We start from the raw sequence: 20,616 nt of genomic DNA, 5'->3' as shown, positions 1-20,616 counted from the left end.
AGCTGGAGAGTGTTTCCTTACATTTTTTCCCCCTTTTCCTTCTCAGAAACCATTGATGTTACCGCAAAAGAGCTAATGAGAGCAGTTATATATATATATATAGTTTGAAAACAAGAAAGATTAAAATTGTAGGTTAAAAATATGATAAACTCAACATTGTCCTCCTGTTCAAGAAACCTAGAAAAGTCCCTTGTTTCACACAGACTCAGTTAACTTCACTTCTGGTAGTGATTGCCAATAAACAGCAAAGAGGATATTCTATGACTTTTTTTGCAGATACCTTTTTACTGTCTTAATGTGTAATCCAAAATCCAGTGTGCTTGCATTAGTATGCTAGTGTGTTTCTGTTCTGTTTGAAGTATTAATTAGCCAGGCACCGGTAAGCTTAATAGTGCCTAGCATTTCAATCTTGGGAGCTAGAGGGGGAGGGTGGAGTGTGCACACACGCACAGACACACTCCCCCAACTCCTTATTATCTATAATTCAAAGAGAAAGTTGTCTCTACTTGATTCTGATGTGACTCAACTCTGTCCTTCCTTTTTCTGCAGGCTCTTGTGAAGCACGTCCAGTCCAAAGGGTACCCTAATGAACGTTTTGAACTTCTCACGAACTTCCCTCGAAGGAAGCTTTCTCATCTGGACTATGACATCACATTGCAGGAGGCTGGCTTGTGCCCTCAAGAGACTGTCTTTGTTCAGGAAAGGAATTAGCACCATGGGCTGAGCTCTCCCAGCCTCCCTCCCTCCTCTTTGCCTGTGACACCAACTCCTGAAGTAAGCAGTTGGGCTCATGGGATCACCGAGCTGCTATTGGGCAGGCAGACATTTTCCCCATCTCCCTCTTACTCCTTTCTCTCAGTCTTGTGACCAAATGAAAATGCGAAGATAGGAGTTTTCCCAGCTTTGGCCTTTGGCAAATCACACTCTAACTGGGGGCGGGGGGAACATGCCTCTTACAACTGTGTGCGTGCAGAATAAAAGGGTAGTCTGTGCAGCCAGCCTGCTGGGGTTAGGGGTGGCCATAACTTCTCGCTGCCACCCCTAAAAATGTATTTTGTTAATATATTTTATTTTTATTGAGAAATGCCAAGTGGCTAGGCACTGAGTTGGCTCTCTACAGAGAGAAATTGTAATTTGCAGTACAGTTTGTTTGTTTTTTTCCTCCCCACCCCCACTTCCCCAGTTCGTTTTGGTTCTCTGTACAAATGGTCTCCATTAACCTTACAGCCTGGTTTGAGGATCCCTTCTCATGTCCTCTGCAGAATACTGATTTGCTGGCAGGGTGTGGTGGGAGCTGTTTCAGGCTGGGACAGCTGGTAGATCACACGTGTTTTTTTCCTGATGATTAGGTGACATCTTCTGTTAAGTGAGGGTTGAGCTGCCAGGGGATTTGGCAGATATCTCACATGCCTAACATGGCAGTTGGATGCTTGGTCTGGAGCAGAATCTTCCTATTTAGTCAGCACTTACTCCTCCAAAATCTGTTCTCTTATTCCAAAATGTGGCCTCTTTGTCATTAGGACTTTGCTGAGGGTAGAATATTTTAAGAATCTCTAACTTTGACTTTTGCCATTGTACAACTTTAAAACCTAATTTGATTCTCTGTTTTCCAGGTAATTCACTTTCTTGGCAATAGGGCAGTGACAGAGCAGTCAGGTTATAAGAAAAGTAGTTTCTAGTGCTGAGATTCCTTTTATTATAGAAAAAAGCCTATCATTGATGGTCATTCCTCTAAGTTAGAATAGTCATTTCTGTGGTTTACCTCATCAGGTGACTTAGTTGTCTTGGCAGATTGAGAGCCTGCTGTCCCACTTGTTAGTTGGAACTGATATGAAGTATATAGAATTGTATCAGTAACAGGATTTAAGAGTCATGTAAAACAACAGTAACTAACTGGTGTATGACCTAGGCTATAAAAACTGTCGGCATAAGCCACGCATACATTATGAGTAAGATATCAGTTAACCAAACATATATAGTGCAACACATGGACTACACTTCGCACTACATACTCTCCCTTTACCCCAAGTCAGAGCGGCCGGTAAGTCAGAGTTCCAGGATTTACAGTAGACTGCAGTGAGATGCAACCACTTCAGTGCTAACTTGTCCTTTTATAGATACAAGTACTGATGCAGGATGTTGTTTTCTAACTGGTAGCTTGTCCTAAGAAATTCTGCATCTGTGGAGGAAAACAAGCTGCTTCACAGTGGACATAAAATACAGGTGGGGTTAATTTGAGAATCAGACAAAACTGGCAGTTTTTAAGAGGTGAAAGGTTAGTGCGTGCACCCACGCCCACCCCCGGCAGTGGGCTTCGTAGTGTTTTGTCTGCAAATCTGATCTCCTAGCATTAGGGTCAAAGCATGAACAGAATTAATACCAGCAATAACTGTTTCCAAACTGGAAAGAACTCTTTTAGTGGATGCCTAGGAACATAGCATGGGACAACATTTTCTGGATGGTTTTTGCTTTTAAGGTCACTCCAGGCTGTATTCCTCTGTTAAAGGATGTTACATGGGAAATCAGTGATTACCCAGTTTATTCCCATTTGCAAGCTAACTGTCTTTTCCCCTTAAACCTGTGAATTCTTATGTGTAATTTTATAATTGTATTCATATTTATAAGTCATGTACATGAGGCTTTATCAGTGGGTAATCTGACTAAATTCATTCACTTTGACACCACTTTGCGTTCTGCTCCAGGGTATAAAAGCCCGTGCTGATCTCTCTTCCCTGGCTGGTTATTGAGTCACAGCAGAGGTGACATGGTAGGACTCTAAAGCTTGTAACCAACCATTGTTCTCAAAGAGAACTGTTCCAAAGCACTGGCCCAAGGAAGAGAACTGCGGTAATCCAGAGAGAGGGTTTGCGTGGGTGGTTGTGAGGGGAAGGGAAAATGGTGTTTCTGGAATGGAAGAAACTCTGAACCAACCAAGAAACAATTCAGACTTGGCTGTGGGGAGAGGTGCTGCGGTAGCCGGTATCATTTAATTCTGAACACTTTCCTGGGCCTCAGAGCTAACTGAAATGATTAACTCAGACACTTGTGTACGTGAATCTGTTTGCACCTATCCTTCTGGCAAACCCCTGAGGAGTGTGAGGTTTAAGGCCACCAAGACGTGATCTGTAGCATGTATGCAGGAGCTGTTCCTTGTCCATTAAGTCAATGAGGCCTGCACATTTCTGTGACTCTCCTGTGAAGACCCTTTAGGCACAAAAGGAGTGGGGCCTTGGCAGTTCAACTAACTCTTGTGTTAAATTTGTTGGTGGGTTGGTTGGGGGGGCGTGCTGATTGTTCAAAGCAATATTCAGATTAGCTAGCTGATCCTTTTGACATACTGTGCTTTCGTGATGCACCGGTCTGGTTTCCTAGACTATTCTGTTCCCATTTATATTGAATGAATAGAGGAGAACTTTTTCTTCCCGAAACCTATTCTTAATTAAATGTTGACTTCACCTGCAAGGTAGCCAAAAGCCATAAAAGCCCCTGTTTAGCTTCCCCACTGGTCAATTTCAAGGAGTAGGACTTTCTTACGTTAAAAAAGATGAATTTGGAGTCCTGAACCAGCTTTCAGTTCAGCCTGAAGTTACATTAAAAATTGCCAACCCACCTCGTAATCAGTCGGTTCTGGCAAGGAAGCAACAATCCTGTTTTGAAGAGAAGGCACTCATGTACTTCAGCAGCAGAGGAATGAATAGAAAATCTGCCTCTGATCCAGTCTGGCAGTGGTGCTCAGCACTAGATATTAACATAATCTGATCTAGTCCATGAGCCTGCAGCTAGCTCTTAGGTTATGTGTTTTTAATCAAATGACTCTTTCATAAAGAGTCCAGCTTTGGGGAGGGAGGTGATGCCATTTCAGTTTTCAACTGCGTCTACCTTCTACTCCATCCTTTTTCCCAACTGTACACTGACTAGTGCACAGTGAATTTCTATACACTGTCCTGTTCCTCCAGGGATCACTAACTTGCCACTTAAGCTCCCAAATTTATTTCTATAATTTTAAGCAAGCTGAAATATCCATTTGTCAGAAACTGATGTTGAAAGGCAGCTTGAACGCTCAGGGTTGTGGACGTGGAAAGACAAGATATCAAAACTCCAGGGAACCTGAAAGGAAGGAAAATAGAACAATGAATGTATTTATAACATGTTACTTTCTCTGTGCACAATAATGGAAGAGTGTTTGGTGGATTAAACCCCACTCCTCAAAGAAACTGGCTTCTAATGATTTTTAGTTAGAACGCTCCTGTTAAGAGAAGTCCTCTTTCCCCAGCCTGAATCTTAATGCCCTGCCTCTGGCAGTCCTAGTCTTCAATGGCCAGAGGAGTGAGAGTGGGAATCTAACCTGGTATCTACATAGAACAGAGCATTGTTGACTGGCAGGAGTGTGAGCTAGCCTGGTCAGAGGTTTGGTTTTGTCACAGAAGGTGCGCTGTAAACAAAACTCTGAAATTGCTTCACGACACTGAGGCTGAGAGGTACATTACTTTGGAATGGTCTGGGAACAGGTCTCCCGTTTGCAAGGAGAGCTGGTGATTTAAGGACTAGCAAAGCAAATGTTTTGAAGTGGACTTTCTGTGTAGCTCCCCACAGCATCCCTAACCTAATGACTGGGTGATTTGGTCTCCCTAATCATTGTTACTTCAGGGGCCGATCAAGAAGGCTGTCTACACAGCAGGTGCTATTTAGGCATATACCAAAATCCTAAAATAGCTGCCAACGTCTAAGAAATGTGCCCATTGCCTCAAAACTGTTTTTGAGATAATGGGTTCACTGTTCTGGCATCCCTCTGCTCCTCCTTGATGGAGGAATAAGGGATGCCTTGAAAGAGCATTTCCTTTCAGCATGTGGCACCATTTAGACGGCGCTACGTGCTGAAATAGCCTATTTTGAGGTTAGCGTGCCATGTAGACAGAGTTAGAGTATGCTAGGGAGTAGAGTGGCAGTCCAAATCCGTGGTGGATGTGTAAGAGAATAGCCCTCTCTGTCCTCTCAAGTGAATAACATTTTGGGCTCTTCTGCTCTGAATTGTAACTCCTTTCTTTTAAAGGAGCCATTTGTCTTGTTTTGCTCTCTAACTCTGTTAATTATTTGAAAAATTACTCTTGAGTATTGCAGGTACTCATGATGAGGAGTAGACATGCAGTAGCTTTATAAGCATCAAGCGACCGTAGTTTTAAAGGTGGATGATATTGATTCATCCCTATGAAGGAGGAATTTGAGTTGTGCGACTCCCAGGGTACTGGGAGCCCTGGCCTTCTGGCAGTTGTCCCCTCAGCTTCCGCTCCCCAGAGCAAGAGATCAGTACTGGGATAGTTTTCCAGGCAGAGATGAGTAAAAGCTTCAACCTGACAGTACACTCCAGTGGCCAGAAAAGGCAGCGCGGGCTAAGCAAAGCCACTGGGAGTCTTTCTATTGGCTTTAATGAGCTTTGAATCGTGACCTGAAAGATTGGTATTGTACATCCACACCCTAAACTTTGCCTCTGGAAGCACGCTGTGCTTCCTGGCATGCTTGTACACAGCTTTAAAGAAAGAACCAAATCTTCTAGTTTGTTAGTACGGTAGAGTGGAAACCTTGGGAAGGGCGGGGTGAAGGATGCTGGAATCCATTGCTAACCGTTGTGGATAATTGAGTAGAAATTTAGGTGTCTGTAATATGTTGGTATTACTGTTTGTAAATACTCACAGTTGCATATAATTCTGCATTTTTCATCTAACACATGGTAATGCATGCAAACCTCTACTACTGCTGTTTGGGTTTTGCAAGTGCTAGAAGCCATTTAAAACACTTCATAGAAGTAACAAACTCCTCGCTTTTTCTTCTTCTCTAGCTTTACCCACATAGTTGTGCAGACTGCAGTTAAAATGGAATTTATAGACTGAAAGAAAAAGCTCATCTCAATGTTCCTTATTCTCCATGTTACTTCCCCATAAGAGTTACGTATTTAAAGAAATTTGGATGAGCTACATAACTGACAGCATGAAGTACTCATTCTGCTCACAATGCAGCTTTATTTTAAGAGCAGAATTGCTAAAGATCCTGGCATCAGAACAATTTAAAAAAATCCAGTTTGCCCTTCAGGAGCCATATATTCCTTGCATGTCCCTCAGTGGTGAGAAATCACATATCTGTTATCAAACCGAACAGATGCAATATACCTGCAGATGGTGCTGTTACAGTACCACTAACCATAACTAGCTTTCACCTTTTCTGTTCTGAGTGTTCTGTAGAGCTCCAGCAGAACCACACAGGTAGACTTGTGGTACGTACAGCCCAGTGGATTCCCAGTTGGGTGGTGTATGACTAGTTAATGACAGTGGTGATTAGAATGCAGTCTTCAGAATCAGAAGTTTTTATCCATGTGTTACATTTGTTCTTCACAGTTGGAATGCTGGTTCTACCAGCACTAAAGGACCATAAAGATTTGATCAACAAATCATCACTTCTCTAGGAGGAAAATAAAGGGCGATGTGAGAGAACTCATTGGTGGGCATCTGGAATATGCCCAACGGTGTAAAAATAATACAGATGGGCGAGTGATTAATGATTTTCGTGCAGGGAGGTTAGCTGAGGGATTTGCTACATAGACATTTCCAGGCAAAACCCAAGATATCCTTTTGAGATGTTATCTCTTTGGCTCTGATCCTGTGGACTCCAGGATAGCTGGGTTTTTTTCCTTCCATTCTTGCCTAATTCAGCAGTTCTGCTGAATCAATTTACAGTCATTTCTTAGATTTTGGCTATTGTTGTTTTTCCTTCACCGTTTGGTTAATCAGTCTAGTAGTTAACAATGGTGCAGTCCAGGGCATGGAGATTCAGGGACATGCTTTGACTGTATTAATCATAAATACTGACTCTTTTCAGTCACACCAAGAATTGGGGCATGCTTCGGTCATGCTGTTAACATTTCTGATTATGCTATTTTTAAAAAAGTAATCTTCCCCTGTTCTTTTATGTAAAGGTCTGAATCTTCTTGTAACTCAAATAACTCCAACGTTGGAGAATGTATTGACCCATATAAATGTGCCAGACACCTTCCTGAGTTAGTATTCTCATTAATGTCCAGATTATAAGTAGTTCCTCTGAATATTAGTCTGAACAAATGTCAACTGGCTTTTGAAATCTGTATACGTTATTGCTACAGTAATTCTGAAAGAATAATCTTACAAAGATTTTCCTTTATAGGCCAAGAAAGTGCTCAATTTTATTCCAACTTAGTTACAGTCTGCTATTTGCTTTTTGAACCTGTGAGGTTAATGGACACAGTCTTGTATGATACAGGAGAATTTTTATTCAAATCTCTGAATAGCTGTGAGATCACTTACAGTGTCTGTCTGGTCCCAATAAAAATGGCCATACAGACTGTTCTTTTAATTGAAGACTACAGCACTTAGTGTCACTGTCTTATGCCTTAAAGTGCTTCAGTTTTGTTGTCTACCGTTACACAAAAATGCATTACTAATTATAGAAATTCTAGACTTGGTCACTGTCAGTTATCATTATTTCATTAGTATGCCTTCAATACGGAGGAGGGTAATCCTGTATCTTATTATTGTTTAAAGGTGTAGGAGCTTTTGAGTTGTAAGAGGATACAGCATAAACATAGAGGAGGCAGGGGAATGAGGTGCTATTTTACTGAACAGCTTTAAATGACAAAAATCTGAGTTAAACTCAGCTGAGTCTGAGAAGTGTAGCGGCTAGCCAGGCTTATGGTGCACTCTGATACAGTACATTCAATTATGGGGTTGGGTCCTCCAGTTGATAAATGCAGTTTTTAACTGTGCACAATTGTGACTTCTTCTGTCATTTTGTATAGCGGTCATTTCACTTAATTATAATGCAACTAAGTAGGAGGAGGAGAAGTCTGAAAGATTTCAGCTCACTGTGCTTGGAGGGACCAAACTCAAGGAAACCTCTCTGATCTATATAAACAACTGCTGCATTTTTATAAATGTGTAAATGTCCTATTGTAATATTTGATCCTGGAAATAAAACAAACTGTTTTCAGTAGCTTCATCTTTTGTTATTTAGTGGGAATCGTTGTGATCTTAGGCCGCATGTGGAGCTCCTGCATTCTCCTCAGCTGACAGAATGGTCACTGGATACATATACACAGCAATAAGAGATTGGAGGCATCACTTCTTGGAGCCCGGGTCAGATGAGGTCGGCTTGCTAAGCTTGGGCAGCACGGCTGAAAGAAGCAACACAGATGACCAGATTTGAGCAGCAGCCTAGGTTCGGACACCTCCAACAAGGGGAAAGGTCTCAGAACCTGGTGTCCATACCAAATCCAGTTGTCTAAACCTGTGGTTCTCAAACTGGGCCACAAGTGCCCAAAATCAAATACCTGCAGTCCCATACAGGTGGTATGTATATATATATATATATATATATATATATATATATATATATATATATATATATAGAATCGTAGGGTTGGAAGGACCTCAGGAGGTCATCTAGCCCCCTGCTTCAAGCAGGATCAACCCCATCTAAGCCACCCAGCCAGGACCTTGTCAAGCTGGGACTTAAAAACCTCGAGGGATGGAGATTCCACCCCCTGTCTAGGCAACGCATTCCAGTGCTACACCACCCTCCTGGGGAAGTAGTTTTTCCTAATATCCAACCTACACCTCTCCCTTTTCAACTTCAGACCATTACTCCTTGTTCTGCTATCAGACACCGCTGAGAACAGTTACTCTCCATCCTTTTTAGAGCTCCCCTTCAGGAAGTTGAAGGCTGCTATTAAATCACCCCTAAGTTGTCTTCTTCTGTAAACTCAACAAGCCCAAATCCCTCAGCCTCTCCTCATAGGTCAAGTGCTTCACCCCTTATCAGTTTTGTTGCCCTGCAGTGAACCTGCTTCAGCACATGCACATTTTTTTTTTTCTACTGGGGGGCCCAAAACTGGACACACTATTCCAGGTGTGGCCTCACCAGTGCCGAATAGAGGGGAACAACAACCTCCCTAGATCTGCTTGAAATGCTCTTCTTCGGGTGGTCCCCGTGGGTGTTCCACAATAGGTGTCGGGCTCGCCTGGCGCCACAGATCAGAAATATTCTAGCAGTTTCTCCTGGATCGCGCATGTGCCGGCGCGCACCACCCCCCCTGCGCGCCCCTGGCCACGTGCACAATCTGGTCCCCGCCAGTTCCTTCTCAACCTCCATCGGCTGCTGATGGAATCCACTCAGGCTAAGGCCAGAGTCAGATTACTTAGTGGTTTTTCTTTTCCACGTGTGATTTTGTTTTTCGGTTATTAAACAAAAAAAAAAAAAAAGAAAGAAGAGAGAAAGCAAAGACAAAGAGAATACCAGCAAAAAAAAAAGGAAAAAGAGAGGAGCGGAGAAGAAAAGAGCGGACGTGAAGGCCATTAGGCCACCCACTGCCGCAGGCCAGTGATTACTCTTTGGGGTGGAAAGGCACGGATTAAGTGCTAAGTACCCTCTTAACAATAAACGACTCACCACAATGGCCTCTTCAGGTTTTACACAGCGTGAGTCACGCCGTGAAGCTATGCCGGCCTCTGTGGGGCATAGCGAAGGCATCCGACGCCTGGGGGAATTACAGGCTTCCTGGCCGCGTTCTCACTGTGCTCTGACCACCCCCCACTTCAGTGCAGAAACGGAGGGAACTTTCCCTGGCTCAATCCTTGCCGTGCATCTGCAGTGAGCAGGAGGAGCAGAGCACACAGCTACCAGCCGCATACTCAGGCGGCGGCACCATCACAGGCAGCACAGACCCCCGCGGCACCAGCAGTGCAGGGGTGCCAGGCACGGAGCTGCAGGCACCGGAGGGGGGTACCCGTGCGGCACTGCAGCTGACGGTACCGAGCGCGGCGCTGACAGCGGGGCCGAGATCCCTGGCGAGGAAGGGGGCGGTGCTGGCCCTGCAGTGGAGGGGCAAGGCAACATCAAAAACCCGGCACCGCAGTCCATCTCTGGACCACGGCTGTGCTGCTGTTAGCACCAAGCCCTCCCCCGTGATACTCACGCCCCACCGAAGGCCTGTCTCTCCACCGGCCCATCAAGGGAAAAAGAAAAAACAAAAACAAAAAAAAAACCTCCTTCTCCATTCCTCCAACCAGTGTCACTACGGCTTGGGCCACCTTCACCATTTTCTGGGATTGGATCCCCTGGGGTACTATCACAAGCCAGTTTCACCTCTATCAGTGTCGTTGCAGGGGTCTCGCTCTCCCAGACATCGGGGGTACACACCCCGTGAGTGGTCCAGGTCTCCATCTCTGGACCCTTGCCCGTGCTGCCATGGTTGTCCTTATTATGCTAGACACAGACAAACCACAGGCCTGCACCCAGGGGCAGCCCCCCCCCCCCCCCAGGCCGCTCAGTACCCCCGTGGGCGTTCCCGATCGGGGATGGAAACACAGTTGTCTCAAGGGGAGTTAATTTTAGAACCCCGAGACTTTCCTTCACAATCCTCCAGCGAGCAAGTGTGTCATCGCCCGCGGGAACCCGAGGGGTTGAGGGAGGTTTACCTTAGGGGTTCCTCCTCATCCTCCCCAGATGAGGCCATGGCCCCCGGGGAAGTCTCACCCCGGGATGACCTTAAACAGTTTCAGGAGCTGTTTTAAAGGGTGGCTTTCATGCATGACATTCAAACGGCAGAGGTGCGGGAGAAAAATCACACACTCCTGAAAAATTTGAGACCCCCGGCTTCATCCAAAATTGCTATTCCGCTGGACGAAGCCATTCTGGAGTCAGCCATTACTATACGTCAGACTCCGGCCTCTGTTCCGCCTATGAATGAGAGAGCGGATATAAAAAAAAATACTTCGTCCCGGCAAAGGGCATGGAGTTCCTCTTCAGTCACCCACAACCAAATTCTTTGGTGGTTGGGTCATCCCAGCAGAGGTCAAAGGCTTCTCAGTACAAATCGGGGGATCGGACAAAGATGCTAAGAAGCTAGAGCTGTTTGGCAGGAAGGTATATTCCTCTCATATCCTATGATTGAGAGTGGCAAATTATGGGCAGACCTAGCAAACCATAATTTTGGTAATTACTCCGGGCTTACTCCCCTCATGGATTCACTTCCGGAAGACAAAAAGCCAGTGTTAAAGGCGATTGGTCAAGAGGGCTACGCAGCATCGCGGACGGGAGCCCAGATTGCCCTGGACGTGGTGGACACGGCGGCACGTTCAACGGCTACATCAGTGGTCATGCGTAGAGAATCCTAGCCCCAGACGTCAGGTATCTTGAGGGACCTACAGGCGACGATCGTGGACCTTCCCTTTGATACACAAAAGCTGTTTGCAGACTCAACCAACTCGGTCCCTCACTCCAGTAAGGACTCGAGAGCTACACTTAGAACCTCGGACATTTATACTCCCCCATACAGGAGGGAAAAAAAAAAAAATTTATCCTCAGCAAAGACGCTACGCTTACAACCACAGCGTGCTCAATATCAACGGGGGTACGGCCAAGGGCGCTATCAATAGCGGCAACAGTACAGAACTCCTAGGCGACGTTCTCAACAAAGCCGTACACCCTCAGGTCGGGCCTCAAAGGCAACAAGTTTGATGGATATGTCGGGGGCTGCACTATCAATACCCTCGCTCAGTGCCACTCTCATCTCATGTTCCATCATCGCCTCAGACCGTTCCACTCCCAATGGCAAAAGATCACCACAGACATATGGGTGCTGGAGATCATAGCCACTGGTTACGCGATCCCCTCCCAGTCACTTCCACCAACGAAGCCTCCCACCAGGCCTCACCTCAGGGACGCTGCCACGAGGCGAGGCTCAAGCAGACGGTGACTCACCTTATGTTCATAAGGGCGGTAAAAAGAGTGCCGGAATAATTCCAGGGGAAGGTTTTTATTCACACTGCTTCCTATCAGGGAAGAAAACAGGACACTGGAGGCCCATCTTAGATCTTCGGGGCCTCAGCCGTTACTTGCACAAGCGACGGTTTCGGATGATCACAGTTGCTTTGATACTCACAGCACCGGATGATGGAGACTGGGTTGCAGCACTCGACTTACGAGATGCTTACTTTCATATAACAATCCAACCGGCACACAGACGCTTCCTCCGCTTCACGGTCGGCCAGGAGCGCTTCCAGCACAGGGTTCTTCCGTTTGGCCTTTCCTCGGCCCCCAGAGTCTTCACCAAAACCTTGGCAGTGGTGTCAGCCTACCTGCACAGACGGGGAGTTTATTTTCCCAGATCTGGGCGACTGCCTGCTGAAAGGGGACCTCGAAGGCAGAGGCCTCACGCATGACACATGTCACAGCGGACACGTTTCTTCGCTGGGTCTAGTCATCAACCTCGCAAAGTCAAAGTCCGAACCCACACAACGTATAGAGTTTACAGGGGCACGCAGAAACTCTTATCACAGCAAGGGTGTACCTGCCTGACGCCCACTTCCGCACAATCAGTTCGCTGGTGAAAGTCATTACATACAGCCCCACGGTGCCGGTCTTAATGTGCCTACAGCTGCTGGGCCATATGGCGGCAGCGATGTTTGTGGTACAGAATGCCAGGTTGCACATGTCAAGTCTGTAGCATTGGCTGGTGAGCGTTTACAAACTGGCATCCCACACTGTCCACAGGGTGGTGTCGCCCACAACAGAGGTGTGCAGATCCCTGGCGTGGTGGGAAAACCCTGATAATCTGCTAGTGGGGGTGCTTTTTCACCAACCACAAATTTCTATTTTTCTTACCACCGACGCCTCCCACATGGGATGGGGAGCGCACATCGGCGACAAGGTAACGCAAGGGCTATGGTCCCCTGCGGAACAGGCACTGCACATATCCATACTGGAGCTCAGAGCAGTGTTCAACGCCTGCAAACATTTTCGAGATTACATACCTGGCAAAGTAGTCGGGGTTCAATACCGACAATACCTCCATTATGTTCTACATCAATCGACAAGGAGGAGCACGATCCCGTGCCCTATGTGCGGAAGCACTCCGATTGTGGAATCGGTGTATCACCAACAACATAACGTTGAAAGCCTCGCACTTGCCAGGCGCTCACAACGTGAATGCAGATCAGCCGAGCAGGCGCTGCGCAATCACACACGAATGGCAGACCCGCTCCAATCTGCTACAGCACGCTTTTCGTACATGGGGGTTTCCCCAGATCAATTTGTTTGCCACCCAGTTAAAAAAAAAAAAAAAAAATGTCTCCAGTACTGCTCCAGGCCAGGAGTGGGGCGGGGGTCCCTGGGAGATGCATTCATGTGTTCATGGAAGGGCTCCCTACCTTACGTGTTTCCCCCACAGCACTTATCCGCAAGGTCTTGCACATAGCCAGAAGGGAGAGAGCTCGCATGATACTCATAGTCCTGCTTGGGATCGGCAGCAATGTTTTCCCTTGCTTCTGCGCATGTCGGACCGCCCACCGCTCCCTCTACCGGTGGCACCGGACTTACTCACGCGGGCTCAAGGGTCCATAGTGCACCCACACCCTCAGGGTCTGCACCTACAAGCATGGCTAATCCATGGCTCAGCTCCTTAAAGAGCACATGTACGGAGGGAGCACAACAAGTCCTGGAATGTAGCCGAAGGACCTCCACCAGGAGGACTTGCAACCAGAAATGGACTCGATTCACAGCCTGGTGTTCCGCCAAGCAGTTAGCTCCCCTTGACGTCACTATACCTGTAATACTAGAATACTTATTGGACCTAGAGAGGCGGGTTTTTCTCTCTCCTCGCTAAAGGTCCACCTCGCCGCTATATCAACCTTTTGGCATACAGAGGAAGGGCCCACGGTATTTGCCCATCCTATCGTTACCAGGTCCTTGAAGGGGCTGGTAAACCTGCACCCCCCCTCGGAAACCACTTCCACCATTGTGGAATTTGGACTTGGCGCTCAGCACGCTATCGGGTCCACCTTTTGCACCATTAGCCACAGTTCCCATACGTCTCCTTACGATAAAAACAACCTCCCTCCTTGCAACTATGTCAGCCCGCAAGGTGCGTGAGCTCGCGGCAGTGATGGCAACGCTGCACTGCACAGTATCCTCAAAGGAGGCGGTAACCTTAAGGCTGCACCCAGCCTTTGTTCCAAAAGTCTCTTCGGAGTCCAATCTTAACGACCCAATAGTTTTACTCTCGTTTTACCCAAAGCCTCACAGCTCCAGCAAGGAGGCACGCCTGCATCTCCTAGATGTGAGGAGGGCGTTGGCCTTTTACACAGACAGAACTACGTCCTTCCAGAAAACAGACAGGCTTCTAGTCTTTCTCGCTCCTGGGTCAAAGGGAGAAGGTCTCTCTTCACGAAGAATCTCAAAGCACATTGCGTCCTGTATAAAAATGTGCTTCGAGCTTCGAAAGGCTCCTTTGCTGGCCCCGCCCAGGGCTCACTCCACCAGGGCGGTGGCGGCGTCAACAGCCTTCTTCAAGGGCATCGCATTAACAGACATATGTAGAGCGGCGACCTGGTCATCATATGACACCTTCGCCAAGCATTATGCCCTGCCTCGGGTATTCCAAGAGGATACCCATCTGTCGACAGCAGTCCTCTCGGGGACAAGCTGCACATAAACCGATACCCAGCAGTAACCCAAGTAAGGAGGTGGGTAAGTCACCTATTGTGGAGCACCCACGGGGACCACTCGAAGAAGAAAGAGAAGTTACTCATCTGTGGTAATGATGGTTCTTTGAGATGTGTCCCCGTGGGTGCTCCACCACCCGCCCATCCTCCCCGCTTCGGATCTCTGTCTAGTGTTTTTCAGGAGCATCCGAGGCGGTTGGTCAAGGAACTGGCGGGGACCGGATCGTGCACGCGGCCAGGGGTGCGCAGGGGGGCAGCGCGCGCTGGCGCATGCACGATCCAGGAGAAACTGCTAGAAGATTTCCGATCTTCGGCGCCGGGCGAGCCCGACACCTATTGTGGAGCACCCACGGGGACACATCTCGAAGAACCATCGTTACCACAGGTGAGTAACTTCTCTTTCCTAGTGCACTCTAATATGTCATTAGCCCTGGCTTCAAGGGCGCACTGTTTACTCATATCCAGCCTTTCATCCACCATAACCCCTAGGTCCCTTTCTGCTGTATTGCTGCTCAGCTAGTTGGTCCCCAGCCTATAACAGTGCTTGAGATTCTTCCGTCCCAAGTGCAGGACTTTACACTTCTCGTTGAACCGCATCAGATTTCTTTTGGCCCAATCCTCCAATTTATCTGGGTCACTCTGGATCCTATCTCTACCCTCCAACATCTCTACCTCTCCCCCTAGCTTAGTGTTGTGCGCAGACTTGCTGAGGTGCAATCCAGTCCTTCATCAAGGTCATTAATAAAGATGTTGAAGAGTACTGGCCTCAGAACCAAGCCCTGCAGAACTCCTCTGGAAACTGACCACCATCCAGATATTGAGCCATTGACCACTACCCATTGGGCATGACTGTCAAGCCAGCTTTCTATCCATCTTATGGTCCTTGGATCCAACCCATACTTCCTTAATTTATGGGCAAGAGTTGTTGTGGGAGACTATATCAAAAGCTTTGCTGAAGTCAAGATATATCACATCCACTGACTTCCCCATGTCCATAAAACCTGTTACCTTGACATAGAAGTTAATTAGATTGGTCAAACAGGAGTTGCCCTTGGTGAATCCATGTTGACTACTCTTGTCCACTTTCGCCTCTTCCAAGTGCTCCAAAATGGATTCCTTGAGGATCCCATCCATTATTTTCCCAGGGATCGAGGTAAGGCTGACTGGGCTATAGTTTCCCTGGATTGTCCTCCTTTCCTTTTTTAAAGATGGGCACTACATTGGCTTTTTTCCAGGCATCTGGGATCTCTCCCAATCTCCAAAAATCTTCAAAGGTAGTGGCCAAAGCTCGGCAATGACGTCTGCCAATTCCCTCAGTACCCTTGGGTGCATTAAATCTAGACCCATGGATTTGTGTACATCTAGTTTTTCTAGGTAGCTCAGAACTCGTTCCTTCCCCAACCGTGGCTGCCCTCCACCTTCGCATACTGCACTGTCTAGCACAGTAGTGTGGGAGCTGTCCTTGTCCATGAAAACTGAAGCAAAAAAAGCATTGAGTACTTCAGCTTTTCTTACATCATCTGTCACTAGGTTACCTCCCTCATCCAAACAGCCCCACACCTTCTCTGACAACCCTTCTATTATTCACATGCCTGTATAAACCCTTCTTGTTACTCTTCTTATCCCTTGCCAGCTGCAGTTGCAATTGTGCTTTCACTTTCCTGATTACTGCCAGGCATTCTCCAGTCATATGTTTATACTTCTCCTTAGTCAACTGTCCATGTTTCCACTTCTTATATGCATTGTTTTTTAACTTAAACTGACCAAGGATTTCCCTGTTGAGCCAGGCTGGTTGCCTACCATATTTTGCGTTTCTTACTATGCAGTGGGATGGTTTGTTCCTGTGCCTTCAGTAAGACTTCTTTAAAATACTGCCAGTTCTCTTGAACTCTCTTGCCCTTCATCTTTGTTTCCCAAGGGGATCTTGCCCATTAGTTCTCTGTGGATGTGTTGTGTGGATATGGCCCACAAAACAACCGTCCAACCCTCAGTGGTAAACCACTTGAGACTCACTGACTACACTGCTTTTTTTTTAGTCTCCTAGTCTAAGCCCCATGTGCCTGAGCCAGCTGACTTGCCTACCTGCAGCTGTGCTGGACGTTAGGTTGGTATGCATGTGGTGCTCAGATGTTACTTTCACTGCCTCTCTGACTAGTGCTCTTTCTATCACTCTTTTTTCCAATAGTAACAGAGAGGGAGCCGTGCTAGTCTATATACTACCAAAACAAAAAAGCAGTCAAGTAGCGCTTTAAAGACTAACAAAATAATTTATTAGGTGATCTTTCATGGGACAGGCCCACTTCTTCAGACCACAGCCATACCAGAACAAACTCAAACAGACTCTGGTATGGCTATGGTCTGAAGAAGTGGGTCTGTCCCACGAAAGCTCATCGCCTAATAAATTATTTTGTTAGTCTTTAAAGCGCTACTTGACTGCTTTTTTCTTTTTTCCAAGTGCACTCAAAGCTAGAAATGCTCTCCTACAGTTAGTGTATCTGGAACACAGCAGAAAGGCCTCTTCCCATGTGGAGGAGAATATCGCTCCGGTGTCTTAGGGGTGCTCCACTTCAGATGTTGGTGCATCCTTTGCCTTTAATCAGAGAATTTCAGCCCCAGTACCTGTCTGGGTACCATATGCATTGTCCCTGTCTCGCAAGGTTGTTGGTGCCTTATCTAGCATGTGCATCACCTGACACTCTGTCCCCTACAGTTCTTTCTCAAACATCCTTGGCCTGAGATGGAGCTTCCAGCAGTGTCATGAAGTTAGCTCACTTAGCATGACAATAGCTGCAGCTTGGCAGTTTTGTTACCTCCCTTTCTCTCTTTTTCCTTTGTTGGTTGTATTTCCATAGTCTAGTTAAGCTCACCCCTGAAGTGAATGGACATCTTCCTGGTTCTGCCTGATTCACTGGGCTTTAAGTGGTGCTTTTCATGCTGGGATGCCATGATAGTGTTGAATAGACACTCAGTATGCCCACTGCTTGGGTGAGTCGTACATCTGTCAAAAATGGACTCATTGCAAGAACCAAAAGACTGAAGCTAGGAACATGCTCTGAACTTGAAGTTAATTTTAATGGAGTCGTTGCTGCACCTGGCTTCAGACCCCAGCCAGCGGACTCCCTCTGCACAAAAATTGCAGGAGACATCACCTTCTTCCTCGTGGAAGGCTCATTCCTCAAAAGAATCAACAAAGAAACAAGCAACAATTTTTTGGAGAGAACCAACCATAAAGAAACGATCTCTGGCTCAATCTCCTCATTACCAGCTGCATTGCAGCTGAGTACCTGTCAGGCAGTGGGATTCTCTGGCATCATCCACAGTGGCCTCTGCCAATCCCTAGCCCTCCCTCCAGTGCTGTGACACTGTTTACACCACTTAACATGGCAACATGACGAGGTAACAAGCTCTGTGGACATGGGAAAGTCAGTGGATGCGATATACCTTGCCTTCAGCAAAGCTTTCGATACGGTCTCCCACAACATTCATGTCCATAAGTTAAGGAAATATGGATTAGATCGTTGGAGTATAAGATGGATAGAAAGCTGACTTGATGTTCAGGCCAAACGGGTAGTGGTTAATGGCTCAGTATCTGGATGGCCGTCGGTTTCAAGCAGAGTGCCGCAAGACTCGGTTCTGGGGCTGGTGTTGTTCAACATCTTTATTAATGACCTGGATGAGTGACTGGATTCACCCTCAGCAAGTTTGCGGATGACACAAAACTAGGGGGAGAGGTAGATATGTTGGAGGGTAGAGATAGGATCCAGAGTGACCTGGATAAATTGGAGGAGTGGGCCAAAAGAAATCTGATGCGGTTCAACAAGGAGAAGTGTAGAGTCCTGCACCTGGGGCGGAAGAATCCCAAGCATTGTTATAGGCTGGGGACTGACTGGCTCAGTAGCGGTATGATGGAAAGGGACCTAGGGGTTATGGTGGATGAAAGGCTGGATATAAGTAAACAGTGTGTCCTTGTAGCCAAGAAGGCTAATGACATATTAGGGTGCCATAAGAGAGCATTTCAGGCAGCTCTAGATAAGTGGTTATTCCCATCTATTTGGCACTGGTGAGGCCACATCTGGAATATTGTGTCCAGTTTTGGGCCCCTCAGTATAAAAAGAATGTGCATGTGCTGGAGCAGGTTCACCAGAGGGCAACAAAAATGATTAAGGGGTGAAGCACATGACCTATGAGGATAGGCTGAGGGATTTGGGCTTGTTTAGTTTACAGAAGAGAAGACTTAGGGGTGATTTAATACCAGCCTTCAACTTACTGAAGGGGAGCTCTAGAGAGGAGGTGAGAAACTGTTCTCAGTTGTGACAGATGGCAGAACAAGAAGCAATGGTCTGAAGTTGAAGAAGGAAAGGTGTAGGTTTGATATTGGGGAAAAACTACTTCACCAGGAGAGTGGTGAAGCATTGGAATGCGTTGCTTAGAGAGGTGGTGGATTCTCCATCCCTTGAGGTTTTTAAGTCCTAGCTGGGATGACTTAGTGGGCATTGATCCTGCTTGAAGCAGGGGGCTGGGCTAGATGACCTCCTGAGGTTCCTTCCAGCCCTATGATTCTGTGATTCTGTAACATCAAGGCGTCCAAAACGGGTGATGGTGCCAATGCTGGTGCTGCCAGCTTTCCCTTGGTCAGGAACCCCACTCAGTCCCAGAACCTCAATATACTATCTACTGGGTTCCTGACTCCTTAACCCTTACAGACCTGGTGCCTGCTCCATGGATCCCTGAGGATTGCCTTTTGGATAATAGCTATGACATCAGCTTAAACGACCAGATAGATTCAGGTCCTCTCAGCAAGGCTCCTGCTTATGCAATGTTTCATAAGGGTAGGGTTGGTCTCCACCTCATCCCAAGTTCCTGCCCAGAGCCTCTTCAGAATTCCATTTGAACCAGCTCATACACCTCTCTCCCTTCTCCTCCAACCCTCGCTCAGCCTTGGAGGAAGCTAGACTTTGTGCATTTGATGTAGTGAGGGTATCATCAGGCTACTTTACCCCAGGACAAAACAGTCAGGAGCTCAGCTAGACTATGCACTTTGCAAAAAGAGTTAACGGTGAGATAATAGGAACAAGGGATTGTCAAGCTGGGTTTCTAACAGCATAAACATGTGCAAAGAGCTCAGCGCCTTAGCTTCACCTAGCTGCATCAGAGCTCTGCTGCCAGTTGGAAGTGTGTCCCTGTTGCTGAAATTGTAGGGTGGCTATGCAGAGCTGGGCCCGCACAGTCACTGAGCGCTGTGGTTTTTTTGGTAGAAACTTCCAGATTATATGTCTGGTTTAGTATGTCTGTCCTGGAGTCATTTAAGCAGGATGCCCGTCCCCCCACCTCAAAGCAAGGACAGGAATGATTGCACGTTTGGTGACTTGTGACCTGTGTAAACAAATACGCAGAGTGTTTCTGCTTTTAAATTTGACTGAGCCACATACTGTTTTTGTTGTTGCTTTGTTATTACATATAGTGGGTAAGGAGTATTCTGGAGTCAAAATGGGTGCGTGTTTTCTATTTAAGCTGCTTGCTGGCTCAGAGCTTGTCATTAATGTTGGCAAATGAGTCTGGATCCAAAAAGTTGAGAATCACTGATTTAGACCAGGTGTCGTGAAGAAGCACCGTTACTGTAAGAAAGAAGTCAAGCAGCACTTTAAAGACTAACAAAATAATTTATTAAATTATTTATTATTATTATTATTATTTATTAAATTATTTTGTTAGTCTTTAAAGTGCTGCTTGACTGCTTTTTTGTTTTGATAGTATATAGACTAGCACGGCTTTCTCTCTGTTACTGTAAGGTAAGTAATGTGCTGCTGGGGAAGAAAGATTAACAACATGAGCCTTGTATCGAGCTAACTCACATTCTCTCAAATAAAAAGGGGGAAATATTCATCATAGTAGTTAATAGCCTGCATTAAAAAAAAAAAAACATGTACAGCTCCTTCCACCAGCTTTTTGTTCTCTTGGGTGTTGACAGGTCATGGCGTTGACTGCCTGCCAGACAATAACTCTATGTGGTCCTTAAAGCATCATTCAATGTCAGTAATATAACGTGTCAGCAAAGAACTAGGGAAAATGACAAAATAGCTTCAGCACCGAGCCT

The 20,616-nt window shown here is 46.5% G+C and overlaps 2 protein-coding genes across 2 annotated transcripts in view; both read left to right on the top strand.

The window, feature by feature from the left end:
* The window catches only part of UBXN7 (UBX domain protein 7), a 41,123-nt gene extending 33,118 nt beyond the window's left edge, over positions 1-8,005 (top strand). Inside the window, exon 11 of the mRNA XM_075003804.1 lies at positions 550-8,005. Coding sequence (XP_074859905.1) covers positions 550-711 — 162 coding nt within the window. The 3' untranslated portion in view covers positions 712-8,005. The remainder of the gene's footprint in view (positions 1-549) is intronic.
* TM4SF19 (transmembrane 4 L six family member 19) overlaps positions 637-20,616 on the top strand; it is a 35,560-nt gene continuing 15,580 nt past the window's right edge. The window contains exon 1 of the mRNA XM_075003808.1: positions 637-774. The gene's annotated coding sequence lies outside the window, so the exon portion shown is untranslated. The remainder of the gene's footprint in view (positions 775-20,616) is intronic.

The sequence above is a fragment of the Carettochelys insculpta genome, chromosome 10 (genome assembly GCF_033958435.1).
Source record: "Carettochelys insculpta isolate YL-2023 chromosome 10, ASM3395843v1, whole genome shotgun sequence".
NCBI lineage: Eukaryota > Metazoa > Chordata > Testudines > Carettochelyidae > Carettochelys > Carettochelys insculpta.
This window is presented reverse-complemented; position numbering and strand designations above follow the sequence as displayed.